This window comes from Rhineura floridana, chromosome 20 (genome assembly GCF_030035675.1).
Source record: "Rhineura floridana isolate rRhiFlo1 chromosome 20, rRhiFlo1.hap2, whole genome shotgun sequence".
In the NCBI taxonomy this organism is placed as follows: Eukaryota; Metazoa; Chordata; class Lepidosauria; order Squamata; family Rhineuridae; genus Rhineura; species Rhineura floridana.
Genome location: NC_084499.1, coordinates 1,129,878 through 1,149,214, shown reverse-complemented (window position 1 = coordinate 1,149,214; position 19,337 = coordinate 1,129,878). Strand labels below are relative to the sequence as shown.

The window sequence follows — 19,337 nt, the reverse complement described above, 5'->3', positions numbered from 1 at the left end:
GTGGAGTCGGTATGTCAAGCCTTCGACTCTGACTCCTCTATTTTTCTACTGTCCGACTCAGACTCCTTCATAAATGGCAAATGTATATCAATGTATTAATATTAACAAATTAATATTAATATTGAAATATTAATTTTATTTTGAAGTCGGAGTCAGTACATTTCTACAGACTCTGACTCTGACTCCACCCAAAACTGCTTTTGACGCCGACTCCGATTCCACAGCCCTGATGGTTCCCAAACAGAACCAATATGGCCACCAGGTCTTTTGAACAATTTATTAGCCCCAGTGCTTAATTTTCACTCTGCTCTGGTTTTGGGTGTGTACTGAGGTAAGATATGACAGTTTTTTTAAAAAAATAGTGATGTGGACAAAGAGAGTTTTTTCCTCCCTCTTTGCTAAAACTAACTTTCCTAAAACTTTAAGGCCATCCAGTGAAACTGATGGGCAAGAGATTTGGAACAGACAACAGGTTGTAGCCAACTAAGTCTTCCTCAGAGTAGACCCACTGAAATGAATAAACCTAAGTTAGTTACATGCTTAATTTTCAGTAGGACTAACACTGGATACAACCCCAATGGAATTACTTCTGCATACATACAACCCTTAATTGATTTATGAAATTAACTGCCACAAGATGACTGTTGGCTTAGATAGCTTTAAAAAGGGTATTAGACTTATTCAAGGAGGACAAAAGGCCTATCAGCCGCCGTTATCCATAAAGGCGAAATTGAACCTCCATGTTCAAAGGCAGCCTACCTTGCCAATTACTGAGGAGCAATAATGGGAGAGGCCTAATGCTTTCCGGTCCTGGTTTTGGGCTTGCTGAACGTATCTGGTTGGCCACTGCAGGAAACAGGACTAGATGGACGTTTGGTCTAATGCACCAGTGGGCTCCTCTTACGGTATCTAATATGGAAGGCTCAGCTCCCATTTTTACTCTGCTGCTGTCTGGACGCGCTTCAGCAGACAAGCATCATCCTACCACGTTTGCACACATTCACGGAAAAGGCCTAGAACTCACTGGTGGAGCTGACAGTCCATGGCTCATTGCTAGCGCACATGGTGTGCACACCCCAGCATCTCCAGCCGAAGAGATCTCAGGAAGCAAGTGATCTGCCCAGGACCTGGAGAGCAGCTGCCAGTCAGAACAGATAGCACCGGAACACAGGAATATGCCTTATACCAAGTCAGACTGCTGAGAAAATCCAGGTCTTAATTTTGCTTAGAATATAATTATACTTAAAATATGTATTGATATGTAATGCTGAACCAAAGTATAGCTATGTTAGAGGTCTCAAGGCCTTATAAAAACTTGGAATGAAATATGCTGACAAACTGGCAAAGAAAAACAGAAGGTTAGCTTAGATACACGTATCTTGTTAGGAGAACAATGTTCTTATCTTATTGACGTAGTTGTCATACGTATTTTCTTATCTTATCCGTGGATGTTAGATAATAATAATACATTTAATTTTTGTGTCGCCTACCTGGCCGAAGCCACTCTAGGCGACGTACAAACTAAAATTCAGTAAATTACAATACAATACAGATAAAATACAATAAAATCAGTACGATCATTAATCACAGCAGCATGAAATCAGTTAGGGCGATCAATAGATAATAAAATATCCCAAAAAAGTTAGCCCTCCCCGGAATTCCTGAAGGCCTGTCCAAAAAGCCAAGTTTTTAATGCCCGGCGAAATATATCCAGGGAAGGGGCATGGCGGAGATCGAATGGGAGGGAGTTCCAGAGAGTGGGGGCCGCCACTGAAAATGCCCTCTCTCTAGTCCCTACCAACCTAGCTGTTTTCGTTGGTGGGACTGAGAGAAGGCCCTGTGTGGCTGATCTGGTTGGGCGGCATAATTTGTGGTACTGGATGTTATTGAAGTAAATGGTAGATGTTATTGACGTAGATATTATTGATATAGATGAGAATGACATACAGCCAAAAAGTAGTAGCCTTTTCTAAGTTTCATTTTGTTGCATCTTCTAAAAAACATAGTGTGCAAAAACATAGTAAAATAATGTATAAAAGCAGACCTGTGCCAGTGATGGCCAGACAACTTACTTTGATGCATAAGCATAGTAAGAGTGTCTCTATTCTCGAGAATACAACTTAGTTGAACCCTCGACTGACTAACTTCTCGTTCTTGGTTGGTTATCAGAGACAGCCTACCAGGGGAAACGAACAGCATTTTTGCAACAAGACCATTGGTCCGTCTAGCCCAATAATGCCTACGCTGACTGCCAGGAGAAGGCAGCATCATATGTTTACAGTGTCTTTTGCTAGCTGTACTGCCTGGTGGGTAAGTAGGTAGGTACGTATGTATTTATTTATTTTTAAACATATGACGCTGCCTTAGCATATGAAGCAGCATGTACTAGTGAAGGGCCTGCTTCACTCCTCCCTCAACATGTGGAGGTCCAGAAAAAAACCTGGAAAAATTCAGGGGGGGGAATGTGGCTCCCCCCCCATTTTTTTGGGAGCGGGATTCATATCTCTACTTCTCCTTTATTTATTTAAAATATTTACAAGCTTTTCACTGCCAAGGCAATCCCAGGGCTGGATACATTAAAATTAAAGCAACGACACGACATAAAACACAACGGCAGCAACAACAAAAACCTACTGCAGCTTAATAACCAAGAGAAAAACACAAAAATATTATTTATTTATTGCATTTGTATTCCGCCCATAGCTGAAGCTCTCTGGGCGGTTTACAACAATAAAAAAATACTCAATCCATCACGCTTAGACACTCCTGCAAAAGCCTGAGCAGACAGACAGGTCTCCATCTGGTACCAGAAACTCAGAAGAGTTGTCACTAGCGGCCTCTCAGAGGACAGCCAGGAGGTCTCCTGTAAAGATCTCAACACATGGGCAGGTGCAACACATGGGAAAAAATGCTCTTTTGGGTAATCAAGTCCAACATTCTTTAGGGCTTTATATATCAACACAAGCCCCTAGAATTTGGCTTGGTAAGGAAGCTACAGACCTGAACTTACAAGATCTGAACAGGGTGGCTCATGACAGAAGCTATTGGAGGTCGCTGATTCATGGGGTCGCCATAAGTCAAAATCGACTTGAAGGCACATAACAACAAAGGCAAATTGGCACAATCCTTGCAAGATCAGTTGTATGTTCTTGGTAGGTTGCCCCACATAACAATCTTGCTGATTCATTTTGTACTAGCTGCTTTTTCCAAACCAGTATCAATGGCAGTTCTGCACAGAGCACACTGACAATAATCCTGTCTTGAGGTTATCGACGCCTGTATCACTGTGGCTATCCTGTCCAGGGACAACACAGCTGGCAAACCAGCTGAAGTTGATAGAAGGGATGACTGTCAAGCCACAAAGCCTTGGCTTGTCATTAAGTCCAAACCTGTGGTTTGTTGCTCTCTAATAAGCCATGACCAACAAGCCAAGAACAAATCATGGGTTGCCGATGGTGGTTTTTCAGGGGAAACAAACCATGATGCTGGGTTCAAACATAATGACAAGACAAGCATCTATGGTTTGTTGCTCCCACCCATGCCAAGGGAGGAGAAATTGAGCAGAGTCCGCCAACCTGCTGCCTCATCCTCGTAAGCCATTAATCACAGCTTATTGTTATGTGCAAAAAGGCTACAGTTGTAGTGCAATACCCCAACCCTTTTGGCAAGCAACACTTTTATCAACAATGAGAAAGGAATCTCTTCTCCTGCAGGCAGCAAAACAGAACAGAGCCGCAGAACCAATGTCTTGACTCCAGAAAGCAGAGGCACCAGAATATCAGAGCAGAGCCTACAAACAGCCAATTCTCCTAACTCCCTCCGCTTGCTTGAAGCACTACCCCATCTAATACTGCTGTGCTGCAACCTGGGTCAGGGCGCTGCGCTGCCACACAGTGGCAAAGTTGGTATCTTGCATGTTTATTTCTCCAACGCAAACACGCTTGGGAGGGAAATCTTCGGCCCCTGCAATATTTAAAGTTTAGCTTTTCTGCCAATTAAAGCAGCGTTCCTTCTTTCGGCAAGCGCCTGGCTCTGCTCCCTCCACTTGGGCACGCCTGGTGAGGGGTTGGAGGGCCAGTGACAGACAAGACCCACCTCTTTGAACTTGTCCTTGTAGTAGAGATGGCTGACGTGGCCCAGGAGATCATGGCGATCTGCCGTGTGGAGCTGGTAGAGGCTGATCAGTGGCCCAAGTAAGCTTCCATGGCACTCAGCAAGCACTGGAAAGACACGGGCCTGGAGCTTTTTTAACTTCAGGCCAGACTGAGAAATCAGAGAAAGAAAAGAGAGATTTAATGCTGAACAGGGGACCAGAAACGCAATAGCCGGGTGCAATCGTATCATAAGAACTGGAATGGGCCAAAGGGGGCCCCTCTAGGCCAGCATCCTTTTCTCACAGTGGCCAACCAGATGCCCCCATGGGAAGCCCACAAGCAGGACATGAGAACAACAGCAACTCTCCCCACTTGTGATTTCCAGCAAGTGGTATTCAGAGGCACACTGACTGTGGCAATGCAGGGAGAACATAGTCATTGTAGCTAGCAGCCACTGGTAGCCTTTATCCTCCTCCTCATCTTTTAGTCTGGCAGCCACCTGCCCCAACACAAAGTGAGAGATGGACGGGGGATCTTCTTTGACGTCAAGCTGGGCTTCAGAGGCACTAAGAAACTATGAGAACTCTGAAGCTCAGTGTCAGAGACTAGCCCCCTCCAGGCATGCCAGAAATCATGAGGAGGGCAAGATCATGGCAACCACAATCACGGGCTACCAAAATTTGTAGATGAACTTTGGTCCTGATCTAGTAGGGCTCTTCTAATGTTCTTAGATATCTTAGCCTGCCTGCCTTTCTTTCAGAAGAGCTGCTGGGGCAGTTGCATCTGCTCTGCGACCCAATCCACAGACCCAATCATGACCCATCTAGAGCCAATGCTCTGCCAAGAACCTCTTGCAGTTGTGAAAGATGAATGCTGCCTCGCAACCACTGGGGATGTCAGAAGCCGACTCAACCAAGCCTATCCTAGCATTGCCTACGCTGATGCCACATCTCTCCAGGGACTTAGGCAGAGACAGAAAAGGGAGAGGTTTCCACCTGGTCCCACCCACCCTCAGAGCATGACCTGCCTCACCGGCTGGCCCTCAGGATGCTTCTTCATCCAAAGGTGTAGTTCACGGACAACATGCGACACCAGGCAGTGTCCTTTCCCCTTCCACGCTCTGCTGTCTTCCAGAATGTCCAAAAGCCATGTCAGAGGGTCTTGGAGGGCTGCAAAGCCCAAATGGGCTTCCTCCCTGAGCTGCAAAAACACAGAAGGACATTGGTTGGCCACATTTCATCAACCACATACATTGAGTTCCATGAGAGCACAGAATACAGCACTAAACATCAAATGCAGTTGCTTGGGAAACTCAGCTTCAAAATAGCAGTAGCAGTAATAATAATAATAATATGATGATGATGATGATGATGACGATGATGATGCTTTAAAGCCCTTCTGAAGGTAAAGATATGTTTGAAAGACTGCGAGCAATGCCTACTGGAGTCTTAGAATCCAGAGAAGATGCTGAATAATAACTTATTGTGGTAATTATTAATTATCATTATTCAATTTATTGCCTGCCTTTCACAAGAAGGTCCCAGAAGGTGTTCCATGCTCTACTTAGTTCCTTTCTCCTTCCCCCAAGGCCTATAAGACCATTATACAAAATATATTTAAAATTGCAGAATCATGCAAATTAAGAGACAGTATGCAAATCTGCTCAATTTGAATCCTTTGTATATTCTGTACCTTTCCTTTGGCACAGAATGTTAATGTGGTTAGCAAAGAAGTATATGTAGCCTTGCTCCTAAACAGGGCTGAGTGTGTTCATTAGTCCCCCAGACTGCCCTTGTGCAAAGACATAACCTGGTATCAAACGTGGCTTCTCAGCTGTCATTCTTTTCTTTTTTAAAAAGCAAGTTCCTAGTCTTCATTATGGTTATGCAGATGAGATCAAAACCAAATGGAGAGGAACTCAGTTCTCAAGTTTTTTTCATTTAAAAAATGAGTTCCTAGTCTAGAATATGTCTGCAAAGATGGGCTCAAACACAGATGGGGGCTTCAGTATCCTGCACAGCTTCTTTCGTGGGTTGGAAGAAGACAACTGAATAATGGAGGGGGGGGTCAGCAAATGTCCCTCATTTGCATAATATATTCAGGTCAAAGAAGATTGCGGTCTCCTTTTCCACTTGTGCACCATCCTGGCCTCACCTTCTCCATATCTTTTGTCGTCCAGAGAGGCTGAAGCTGCTGCAGCAACAGATCCTTGTCTGGAAAGAAGAAGAGAAGAGAGGCTTTATAGCTTTACCTGTCAAGGCAGATCCTAGCCTTAGCCCAGCCTTTCCCAACTAGTGGGCCACCAGGTGTTGTTGGACCACAACTCCCATCAGCCTCAGCCAGCATTGCCAATGGTCAGGAAAGATGGGAATTGTGGTCCAATAGTGGTGGCCCACTAGTTGGGAAAGGCTGCCTTAGGCACACTGGTGTTTTCCTATCCACAGGCTATAAAGGCCTCCAACAACCACCCTTCTGAGATGGTGGTGGCCAGGCATACTCTGCTTGGCCAAGGAGAGTCCACCTCCCCCACCCCCATCAGGGAAGAAGTTGGCTGTTGCTGGGCTTGCCCAGAATGACAAGCGGGTCTGGATTTTTTTGGTTTTTTATTTTAAAATATTTATACCCACATTTCCCATTTCATATCCAAATTGGCTAACACAACCATTTAAAAAGGCATACAAAGATTAAAACATTAAAAGAAATGCCCACCCACCTCACCAGTAAAAGACAGAAACTCATTTTCCAGAAGCAGAAAAAGGAAAAATGCCAGGAGATGCACCCCACAGCCAGGCTAGGCTAAAGGCCAGATCAGGAAGTTTGCTGAAATGCCAGTCAGGAGAGGTTGGAGGAAATTCCCAGAGCAGGGAGTTCCACAGCTCCTCAGGGACTGCAACAGCAAGGGTGCCTCTCCCATGCCCCCATGAATTGCCACTTCAAGGCACAGCTGGAATCTGAACCAAAATGTCTCCGATGCAAGGCCTCCACTCTATCCACCAACAAACATTGGCCTTCTCTTTTAAATGTCTTTAAAAATCCTTGGTTAATAGGATGTTTTTGGACTGGGGGAAAAAATACACAGGATTTCTGGAAGCAAGCTCTGGGGGAGCACATATATGCTTCATGTGCTCCAGAGCGACGGCCAAGGTTCCTTGCAAGAGGCCTGAACAGCTGGCTGCACCGCCCTTCCTTTCTTTCAAAAAGCCATCCCTGCAGAATGCCTGTTTTGCAATTACCAAAACTCCCGAATTCTTCTCGGAACGCCCTTATTCTTATCTCATTCGTTCCGATAAACACCTCCCGGCATCCTGTTTTTCTCATGTCAATTGAACAGGAAGCCCAATGATTGTTTGGATGTGTGCCAGTCATAATGGTGCTACCAGGGGCCAGTCCTGCAACCTCTGGCCCTTTGGCCACAGGAAACGGGGGGGTCTTTATTTAGAGAACATAAGAACATAAGAAGAGCCTGCTGGATCAGGCCAGTGGCCCATCTAGTCCAGCATCCTGTTCTCACAGTGGCCAACCAGGTGCCTGCGGGAAGCCTGCAAGCAGGACCCGAGTGCAAGAACACTCTCCCCTCCTGAGGCTTCCGGCAACTGGTTTTCAGAAGCATGCTGCCTCTGACTAGGGTGGCACAGCACAGCCATCACGGCTAGTAGCCATTGATAGCCCTGTCCTCCATGAATTTGTCTAATCTTCTTTTAAAGCCGTCCAAGCTGGTGGCCATTACTGCATCTTGTGGGAGCAAATTCCATAGTTTAACTATGCGCTGAGTAAAGAAGTACTTCCTTTTGTCTGTCCTGAATCTTCCAACATTCAGCTTCTTTGAATGTCCACGAGTTCTAGTATTATGAGAGAGGGAGAAGAACTTTTCTCTATCCACTTTCTCAATGCCATGCATAATTTTATACACTTCTATCATGTCTCCTCTGACCCGCCTTTTCTCTAAACTAAAAAGCCCCAAATGCTGCAACCTTTCCTCGTAAGGGAGTCGCTCCATCCCCTTGATCATTCTGGTTGCCCTCTTCTGAACCTTTTCCAACTCTAGAATATCCTTTTTGAGATGAGGCGACCAGAACTGTACACAGTATTCCAAATGCGGCCGCACCATAGATTTATACAACGGCATTATGATATCGGCTGTTTTATTTTCAATACCTTTCCTAATTATCGCTAGCATGGAATTTGCCTTTTTCACAGCTGCCGCACACTGGGTCGACATTTTCATCGTGCTGTCCACTACAACCCCGAGGTCTCTCTCCTGGTCGGTCACTGCCAGTTCAGGCCCCATGAGCGTATATGTGAAATTAAGATTTTTTGCTCCAATATGCATAATTTTACACTTGTTTATATTGAATTGCATTTGCCATTTTTCCGCCCATTCACTCAGTTTGGAGAGGTCTTTTTGGAGCTCTTCACAATCCCTTTTTGTTTTAACAACTCTGAACAATTTAGTGTCGTCAGCAAAGTTGGCCACTTCACTGCTCACTCCTAATTCTAGGTCATTAATTAACAAGTTGAAAAGTACAGGTCCCAATACCGATCCTTGAGGGACTCCACTTTCTACAGCCCTCCATTGGGAGAACTGTCCGTTTATTCCTACTCTCTGCTTTCTGCTTCTTAACCAATCCCTTCTCCACAAGAGGACCTCTCCTCTTATTCCATGACTGCTAAGCTTCCTCAGAAGTCTTTGGTGAGGTACCTTGTCAAACGCTTTTTGAAAGTCTAAGTACACTATGTTCACTGGATCACCTCTATCTATATGCTTGTTGACACTCTCAAAGAATTCTAGTAGGTTACTGAGACAGGACTTTCCCTTGCACCACAGATACATTGATGGGTGGCTTTCCTTCCATTCATGCTTTCATTTAGGTAGGATCCCGAGAGTTGTCGCTGTCATCATGTGGGCCCTGGCTGGATTGCAGCCCCTGGGGTAGGACTCTTGGAACTAGCCTGGGCAGAATACTTCACATCACTTCCCCAAACTTTCCACTTTCATTAAAACGTTAAAAGGGCATCGCCAGCCCTTTCCGCAATGAGGGAGATGTAAGGAAAAGCCACGCAGCTCCCACATGAGTCCACCCAACTTGTCCAGCCAGAAATCATCACGTTCTCCCCTCCCAGTGTTCAGGCCAATGGCGGTAATGGCAATGGGGTGACTGGGAAGCCCGGAGGCCCTTCAAAGGCTTGCCGGGCTCCGGCTCTCTGCAGCTCCGGCAGCCAGCCTAGCCAAGGGTCAGGGAGGATGGGAGGGGAAGTCCAGCCACACCAGAAGGCTCCCCAGCCTTGCTCTGGCAACTCTGCTTCATCCTCCAGGCATGGCCTCTAAGGATTAAATGCTCCTTAGGAAAGGTGGGATAGAAATGTAATAAGAAGTAAATATAATTTTTTTTAACTTTATTGCATATAGCCATAGACCTTCGCAAAATACACAGAGAAATTTTTTTAAAATAAATAAAACACCCAAGTACAAATAAAACAACAGCAGGACTAGTTATACCCAATTTAAAAACTGATTACACTTCAAGTATAAATATAAACTAGCCTGTCAGGGCAAAGGCCATCTACTTGCTCTTTTCTCATTGCTGTCGTATGCATCCCTTTGTGGTCAGAGCGCTGGACTAGGACCTGGGAGACCAGGGTTCAAATCCCCAGTCCGCCATGAAGCTTGCTGGGTGACCTTGGGCCAGTCACAGCCTCTCAGCCTAACCTACCTCACAGGGTTGTTGTGAGGATAAAATGGAGAGGGAGGAGAACCATATACGACACCTTGAGCTCCTTGGAGGAAGGGTGGGATATCAATGTAATACAAAAATAAATAAATGTAATCAATAATATTAATACTGACATTATAAACCACAAACATCTCTTTTATTCTTTCTTACACATAATCCCAGTCAATTTCGTTCTACAAATTTGTAATACGATATTCATAGCCCAGTTTATTATACCATATTCATATCTCTGTTTCACAGAGTTCCCAACAATTCGTAACACTGCACCATATTATTCTGCACCTTATTACATAACAAAAATAGACCATGTTTCAATAAAACCTTTGCTTCCTTAAAGGTAAAGGTGTCCCCGCACTTGTAGTGCGAGTCGTTTCCAACTCTTAGGGTGACGTCTAGGCAGACCGTATATATTGGGTGGGATTGCTAGTTCCATCTCCGGCCTTTCTTTACCCTCCAGCGTGTGCCGGGTACTCATTTTACCGACCACGGATGGATGGAAGGCTGAGTGGACCTCGACCCCTTTTACCGGAGATTCGACTTCCTCCTTCCGTTGGAATCGAACTCTGGCCGTGAGCAGAGCTTCAGCTGCGTTACCGCTGCTTACCACTCTGCGCCACGGCTTCCTTGGATAACCTAATTCTTATAGTATTTGAGAGTTTTAACATAAACCTCTGTCTCCAGGGGATCCAGCGCTACCTGGAGAAGCCGGTGGGGACCGGATCTGGGGGCTTTTGGCATACAGAGCACCCACTCTGTCCGGGAGCTCCCTCCCTCCCTCCCACCCTCCCTCCCACCCTGCCTCCCTCCCTCCCGTGGATTCCAGAGCTCCTGGGCTGCACTAGGCCACTACAGCACCATAATGCCATGACAGGGCGTCTTCAGTCAGCTCAGCTCTAGCTCTGCTCTGGCACAAACGCAAAATCAAAACCAGGGATATCCTTGTAGATCAAGTGGACACATGAGCCTGGCAGCATTTGGAGAAAGATGCTGCAATTACAAATGTACAATTATATCTGGAATTTCATGCACATGTTCTAAATAAAAGACACACCATGGAGTTGTGTGAAGTGGTTCAAACTGAAATCACAAAACATCAATCCTGGCATAGCGGCCATTCAGTCCACGCTGACAAAGGCTGGGCTCTCTCTGGCCTGATCTACCCCATCAGCAGTCTTGGCAACCTACTGTGGGAAACTGGCTTGTCCAGCCATGCAACCTTCTGGTTCACTAGTAAGTTAAGACTCAGACCCGGGCTGCAGCCTCACCTAAGGTGGCTCACATCTGCACAACTACCACAACACATGTATAAATTAAAATTTAAGAAATAGATGCCTTATTGCATGCTTGTGCTAAAGGTGACTGTTCTAAAGAGTAGCCAGGGGGAAATGATCAGAGCACACCAACATTTCAACTGCCATGTCACCCTTTTTAAAGTTTTTATTTTAAAATAGCGTTTGTATTTCCCCCTCCCCTTTAATTGTGCTGCTATTGCTGGGGTTCTCCTGATCCTGTGTGAAGGGATCCCCTTTCCTGAGCCAGAGGAGCACTGGCCAATGGCAAGTCTCCAGAGAGGCCTCAGGTGGGGAAGAGTCCTTCCCATCACTGGCAACCCCACATCCTTGTAAGTGGAGATGCCATTGGGGATTAAATCTGCACCCTTCCCATGTAAACCAACAGCCACCCACGCACAGCATGGCCAAGTGGATCTATCCCGGCTGAGGCTGATTATCCCTTGCCTTCCTAAAGCAATGGCTCCCTCTTTCTGCCAGCCAGCAACTGTCAACCTCCTCCCTCTGTCCCTCCCCATTGCTAAGTCTGAGTACAGCCAGAACCACTGTGAGATTAAAGAGAGTAGCTGTTTGGGTCAGTTTACTGTCATGCTTCATTTCAAAAGCCCCCCCTCCTCTGTGTGTGTGTGTGTGTGAGTGAGTGAGTGAGTGAGAGAGAGAGAGAGAGAGAGAGAGAGAGAGAGAGAGGGTTAAAAAGAGTGTTCTATTTTCATCTGAGAAATGTTGGAGCGTTTGGAGGCCCATTCCTGTGTAATCTCAATGGGTTATGGAAGAGGCCTGGTTTTAAGGCTCCCTCAAAAACTTGTGAAACGCATCCCTCTGGGGCCTTGCAAATGTGGCAAAGGAAAAGAGCGAGCCACGCAAGGATGCAGATCCTCCATCTATTTGAACTTGGCGTCTCATTGCCCGCTCGGGACATATGTTCGAGTCTGGAATCAAAGGGAGAAAATGGAGACAGAGCCATTGTCTTGCTTTGTCTTGGCAGGCTGACAGCGCAAAGGCTCCCCGGCTACAGAGCCTCATGTCAGCCACTCCAACAAATCTGCTGTTTGTCTTGGAAACATCCTTGTTTGGAGCAGGGAGGGCGGCCAGACAGAGAGAGACAAGATGGGGGCAAAGTTCTGGTCGGTCAGATGGGGGGGGGAGTTTAGGGTTGGGACACAAAGAAGAAGAGAATCCAAGCACTGAGACAAAGTTTCCCTTGAGGGATGACATCTGGTGGAAGCCCGCTTACTCCTCGGGTCAGGGCTGTGCTGGAGCAGCCTCAGAAGTCTAGGAAGTTCTCAAGGCACATCTCTTTGCCAAAAACTTTAAAACATGGCTACCTGCAGGACTTTGAAGAGCAAACCAGGCAACTGCAGTGCTGGAGTAAAACAAAGGCTCCTCTAGCCCAGCATGCTGTCTGTCTCCACGATGGTGTTTGGCCAATAATGAAAGGTAAACTGCTTCTGACTACAGAAGCTCCGGTTTAAGCTATCTCATGGCAAACAACCCTGAAAGGTTTTTTCTTCCATCAACTGCAGCTCCCCAGTAGGATCATTTTACTGACCACGAAAAGGACACTTTATTTTACAAGAGCAGTGCAAGGCTCCCTCATAGATTACTCCCCACCACCATCACTTCTTGCTGTCTGCAGGGAAGCCGTTTTTTGATACTGGGAAACACGCAAGGAGCTGCAGGGAACATAACAGTTCTGACCCAGGTAGAGCAGGACTGATCCGAGACAATTTAGTGCCAGAGGCAGAAAATCCAAAACGGTGCAACCCCGGGACAGCAATTTTTTTTAAAAAGGTAAAACAGTACATTAACAATTTGCCAGCCGTTAATGACACGCTAAATGCTCTGCCTCACTGGAAAGCCAGGCCTGCACAGCCCCTTACAATAAATCTTATATATTCCTAACCTGGAAATCCCTCTCTCTCATCTGCTGTGGGCCTCTTTACATCTTTTACATTTTTAAAGAAAGAAACTGATTTTAGATGTGTATTCACATCCTCTCTGGCCCTAAAAGTGGAGCCTTTCATTTTATGCACTTAAATGACCTAAAGAGGGGAATCTGCCCTTGCCTTTTCCCACAAGCCCAGAGTGAGAACATCGTAAAATTTGAACTTTTGCCTCCATCGGTGGTGATGGGAGCAGGGGGGGGGGTGGACAGGCGGTGCAAGGGGGAAGAGGAGGGATGCAGCTCCTCTCCTGGAGGCTCCAGCACTGAAAAAGATCACCCAGCTACAGCAAAAAGGTCAGCAGTACCTTATGATCCACGCCTCTTGTTTTCCACAGATTCTGCTTTCAAAGCCAAGCAGTCCAAGACTTTCTTTATGCACCCCCACACACAGATTCTCAGAAATACAGAAATGAAGGAAGGAAGGAAGGGCCTGCCAGATTTCTCTCTTTTTAAGTCAAAGGACAGACACAGACAGCCATGTTTTTTATGTGCTTTTTGTGTCTATCGATACATTAGGGCTGTTAGTCAACTAAAGCATGTAGATTTTGGCCAAGGAATTCATCAGTTAAATTTGCAGATAAATGAACACAGTGATTGTAAAGCAGGAAAAAACACACTCTGCTTGTTGTGGCAAACACCATCCACACGCTCTGCAAGTCAGTCACACACACACACTCTTGCACTACTTTTCCCCAACCGAGATGTGATGTGGGAAAGACACTCTTGACATGCTGAAAGGCATACCCCTTTATTATTACTTCCCAGCATGCTCAAGGGCCAAGGCTGAACATATACAAGGCATGATAAAGGGGCAGAAAATACACCTGAGCATGCAAAGAGTGTGTTCTCAGCACTGCTGAATAATCACAAGACTCTCCACATTTGCCTGTGAGGGCGATGAAAGGCTTTCAAATGAGAACATCTGCTGACTCCAAGGCAATTTTGAGCCCTGCCCTGTCTTCCTTCTGGAAAGAAATCCAGCTCTACCAAGGTGTGTGCTCTGGCACAGAGAAAAAGATTCCTTCATCCCAGGAATGCCTACTGAAGATGAAGCTCTTCACATACATGTCACAGGAAACCACTGGCAATGTTTGCTGTGAATATGCCTGCGGCTCCCACTTCACTCCTCCCCGGGCACCAGGAAGAGCAACAAATCACAATACCTGACTTAGCGACATGTCTGAACCGCCGGGGATCATGGTCTGCTCGGGTTTATATTGATCCAAACAACACACAGTGTGAAGCCATGATTTGTTCTTGCTTTCCTCTCCCCTCATCATTCCCTTTTGTTTCACATCTATTATTATTAATAATTACTACTGCTGCTACTACTAATGTTAATTATATTTATTTGCTGTGTTGTTTCACAAAAGTGACTAATAAAGAACACAACAACTATGGCTTGCTGTGTGTGATAGGGCCAGCGGCAGCAAACACAAGATAGGAATTTGGACAAAACTATCTTCTACCTGTCAATGAGGGAGAGTTTTCTAATGGCTAAACGTCCCAGAGGCATTGAGCTGGCCACTCACAGAAGCAGAAGACTAGATGACCCTACAGTATTGTCCAGAAGGCCTCCTTTTTCTATCCTTCACTTCTGCTCTGGCCCACACATGCTTTTATACTGCGTGATCACACCATACCCGATGCCTTAAAAATGGTCTGGAAGTTCTATCCCTGGTGTTAAAACCAGGACGCTTCCCAGTTGTAGGTTAAAAGAACATCAGAATGTAACAAGAACGTTGGAAGAGCCCTGCCAGATCGGGCCAAAGGGTTGTTCTCACAGTGGCCAACCAGAGGCCCATTATGGGAAGTGCATAAGCAGGACCTGAGTGCAACAGCAACTCTCCCCTCCTTCTGTTTTCAGCAACTGGTAATTGGAAGCATACCCCCTGCGACTATGGAGGCAGAGCATAGCCAAAGTGGCTAGTGGCCTCTGATAGCCTTGTCCTCCATTAATTTGTCTAATCCTCTTTTAAAGCCGTCTTGTTGGAGCAAATTCCATAGTTTAAATATGTGCTGTGTAAAGAAGTACTTTCTTTTGTCTGTCCTGAATCATCCAGTGTTCAGCTTCATTGGCTGTCCAAGAGGTCTAGTCTTATGAGAGAGGAGGGAAAACTTTTCTCTGTCCACTTTCTCCAAGCCATGCATGATTTTATACACTTCTATCATGTTACCTCTTAACTCACATTCTCTCTAAACTAAAAAGCCTCAAATGCTGCTACCTTTTCTCATAGGCGAGTTGGTTTATGAACAAGTTCAAAAGCACTGGTCTCAATATCAATTCTTGGGGGACTCCACTTTCTACATCCCTCTATTGGATGTAGAACTGTCCATTTATTCCTACTCTCTGCTTTCTGTTTCCTAGCCAGTTCCTGATTCGCAAGAGGAACTCTCTTCTTATTCCATGACTGCTAAGCTTACTTAGGAGTCAATGGTGAGGTACCTTGTCAAAAGCTTTTTGACAGTTGGAGGACACTACATCAACTGGATCATCCCTATCTATGTATGACACTCTCAAAGAACTCTAATTGGTTAGTGAGTGTCAGGTCCCAGCCGGGGGAGTCCTTATCAGAGGAAGGCCAGGAGGTTAAGACAACAAGGCCCAGGACAGGCCATCTGCACCTGGGGAAAGTTTGGCCTCTGACATTCAGGCTGACTGGATCCCAAGCAAAAGGGAAAGTCACAGCCTCAAACGCCAGCTGGAGACTTGGCCCATCTGGAGGAGTGCCAATTGAAGGCCCAGACTCTTTGGGAGTAGAGGACTGGCTGCAGATGATTGATAGGAGTCAGCTGAGGTTTGGCATGTGACTCCAGCATAAAAACCCCAGTGCTAGGCTGGAAGAGCTGCTGGAATAACAACTATACACCAGCTCTGTACCTGACCTGTCTGCTGATTGCCTGTTGACTTAAGACCCAACCTTAGACTACTCTGACCTGCCTCTTGCTTTGCCCTTGACCTGTGTGGCCTATGGACTGCTTGGCTCCTGACCTTGGACTGCTCTGACCTTGCTTCGTGCCTGACTCCTGGATTCTGCCTTCATGTTGCCCTCAACTGAAAATCTATTGCCTCCTGAGGAGCCTGGTGAGAATAGGACAGCGAAACAGGACTTACCCTTGCAGAAGCCATTCTGGCTCTGCTTCAGCTTGTTGTTCTATATGCTTGCTTATTTTATCTTAATAATACCTTCTACCAATTTTCCCGGGACAGACATTAAGCTAACTGGACTGTAATTTCCCCTCGATCCCTTTTTAAAGTTTGGTATTACACTGGCCATTTTCCAGTCCTCAGCTAAGAAGGCACATCTGAGGCACAAGTTATATATTTCTGTTAGAAGACCAGCAATTTCACATTTGAGTTCAAGAACTCTTGGGTGGATGCCATCTGGACTTGGCGACACCACCTCCAATGCGTCCTTCCGATATAGTTTATATCCAGGGATAACTGTGTCCTGCTGGTTTCCTCTGTTCCACCAGGTTTCCATTATGCTCACTATATCCATGCTGTCCTCTTAGGACCAAGCACTCCAGTTCTCCCATCTTGGCTTGGAGGCTTCTAGCACTAACATATAAACACTTGCATACAGTGTCTCTCTTCAAGTGTGTTTGGCACTTTTGCTTTGGTCTGTGGTATTTTGGCCTCTCTGGATTGCTGTCTTGTGCACCTGCACTCACAATGCCTAGTTCTAGGCCTGCCCCATTTACATTTTCATCATTTTTTTTGTCTTTATCCTAGGGAGCAGTTTATTCCATACCTCAGCTCCTGTCAGCTTTCCCCCCTCAATTAGTTTAAAAGCTGCTCTGCCACTTTTTGATTTTAAGTGCCAGCAGTCTGGTTCCATTCTGGTTCAAGTGCAGCCTGTCCCTTTGCCCCAAAATATTCCCCAGTGCCTAGCAAATCCAAATCCCTCCTCCTGACACCAGCGCCTCATCCAGGCATTAAGACTACAAGGCTGCACCTGGCTGGCTGGCCCAGGCGTGGAACCAGAGGCATTTCAGAGAGAGCCACCTTGCAGGTCCTGGCTTTCAGCATCCTACGTAGCAACCTAAATTTGGCTTCCAAGACCTCACATCACTGGTGCCAATGTGCACCATGACCAATGACTCCTCCCCAGTACTATCTACCAGGTTACCTAGCCAACAGATGACATCCACAACCTTCTCACCCAGCAGGCAAATCACCCTGTAGTTTGCACACCCATCACATACCCTATTATCTATGTTCCTAATGATTCAATCACCCACCTCCATTCCCTGGAGTGGAGAAATATCCTTGGTTCAAGAGGATATCTGCTCATCCACCAAGGAATAGGTTCTTCCTAAAGTCACTGTTTGATGTTGGAGTCATAGTGGCGTACATGCATGTGTGAACTAGGACTTAACGTGAAGGAATTATAAAGGGAAGATGCATGGGATAAACTGCAAATCCAAGGATCCTCTTTTTCTACAGATAGAACTCCAGCTAAATTCTTGCAAACTGCAGATGATGTGGTCAGCCTGTGACTGGGCTGTACTGCTAAGCCTCTAGGTTTATTTTATTTTATTTATTTATTTGATTTATATCCCGCCCTTCCTCCCAGCAGGAGCCCAGGGCGGCTCCCTACGTTGGGAGCTCACAGGACTGAACACTCCTCCATTAACAAAAACATTCCCTGCAATACAGACAATGATCATGTAAGGAAAAAATCAGCCTGACACGCCACTTTTTTACATTCCAAGGTTCCATTTATGTGGTACGGGGGAACATTCAATCATGCATTCTCCCACCTGCAGTCCAACATGGCACAAGCCTGGCGCAGGCCCTCCTCCCCAGCTGCAGTGTTTGCAAGGCCTCAGAAGAGCTTAGAGCAGGTGTACTTGAACTGTGACCCACCTGGCAGCTGGGTTGCACCCCTCTGGAAAGCCAGAAGCCCCTCTGCTGTGCTCCAGCCCCCCTACCTTGTCACCGGCCAGCGCTTCTTCCTGCTAGGAGGAGGTGGTCTGCTCAAGCAGACATCTCCTGCCTGTGCAGCTCGTAGGCTCTGCCCTGTCTTCCACTCTTCCTGCGTGTTCCAGACCCACAGCCTTGTCCCTCCTCCCCACTAGCCAACCTCACTACCTACATCAGTGCTTGCCCCAACCTCCTGAGCCTGGGCTCTCTGGGTTGCAGCCAACTAAGCGTTGTTAAGGGTAAATCCACTGAAATTCAAGTAATTTAATAAATAACAGACTTACTTTAGTCATGCTCACTCATTTCAATGGGTCTACTCTGAGTAGGACTAGCACTGGATGTCAAATTCTTTGTTCAATTTCTCTCTATCCAACTGATTATTTATATTCACTGCCATGAGCCACCATCCTAGATGGCCTTAAAAGGGGATTGGAGGAGGAGGAGGAGGAGAAGGGTGTTAGCAGCAGCTACAAGGAACCACCTGGGAACAGATGGAAGCTCTTGCCATCAGGCCTGTTTATGGGATTCCTGGAAGCACAACTCTAGAGTAGATGGCCTTTGGTCAGACCTGGCTCTTTTAGGATGCTCTTGTTCCTCAAGCCAGGTGCTCTGGCAGGTGCTGGGGAAAGCTTTCTCTGCCTAAAGCTCCAGAGGGCCACAGCCAGCCATTACTGGAAAAGGGGGTGGTCCAGATTCTTCTGCTCCCCCACTCAGAAGCCCTGAACCAGACAGCCCAAACACCCATTTCAGGAGCCATTGGCTCTTCCTTTATGACTACTGCTTGCGAGTATCAACCAATATATTCCCTGATCATCATTCCCTAATCATGCTTGTGAAGGAACCTAAAAATATGGCAGGTGTAATACAAAGAGAAGAGCAATCAAGTCCTTTTTGCGCCAGGAAACTCCAGGCAGGACCTCCACGTGGCTGGGCCTCTAACCCACAGAGTCCTTCGCTTCAGTGAAAATAACCCAGCCCCGTTCCCTAGATTCCTGCCTGTGAGTTTTCCAGGGTGATTACTGCTGACATTGGGCAGCTGAGAGAGAAACAGAGAGACAGAGACAGAGAGACAAGGGACTGGTCATGGGCCAAAAAGGCAGAAACCTTACCCTTCGCAGCCTCACTTGGACACCTGTCCTCTTCAGACATTTTTGGGAATGGCAGAAGCGACTATAGAGTTTAACTGTGTCTCTGTTCTGAAAAGACAGGAAATACAGTTATTCACCTCGGACACTGTATTGTAAGTACATAAAGGCAGCCAACAGCACCCCACCCCCACCAGACTAGAACAGGGTCATCCTGTGAAAATTATGGGCTGGAGATTCAGGACAGACAAAAGAAAAGACA

At 46.3% G+C, this 19,337-nt stretch overlaps 1 protein-coding gene across 11 annotated transcripts in view; it reads right to left on the bottom strand.

Moving 5' to 3' along the window:
* The window catches only part of EXD3 (exonuclease 3'-5' domain containing 3), a 184,993-nt gene that overhangs the window by 140,515 nt on the left and 25,141 nt on the right, over window positions 1–19,337 (bottom strand). For 9 of the 11 annotated variants that reach the window (XM_061603974.1, XM_061603978.1, XM_061603975.1 and 6 more), the window contains 4 exons: window positions 19,100–19,186; window positions 6,249–6,307; window positions 5,127–5,294; window positions 4,096–4,263 (listed from right to left, as the gene is read on the bottom strand). In XM_061603974.1, coding sequence (XP_061459958.1) covers window positions 4,096–4,263; window positions 5,127–5,294; window positions 6,249–6,307; window positions 19,100–19,139 — 435 coding nt within the window. In that variant the 5' untranslated portion in view covers window positions 19,140–19,186. Of the gene's footprint in view, window positions 1–4,095; window positions 4,264–5,126; window positions 5,295–6,248; window positions 6,308–19,099; window positions 19,187–19,337 lie in introns of those variants that run through there. The other 2 variants (XM_061603979.1, XM_061603984.1) reach the window with 2 other exon arrangements.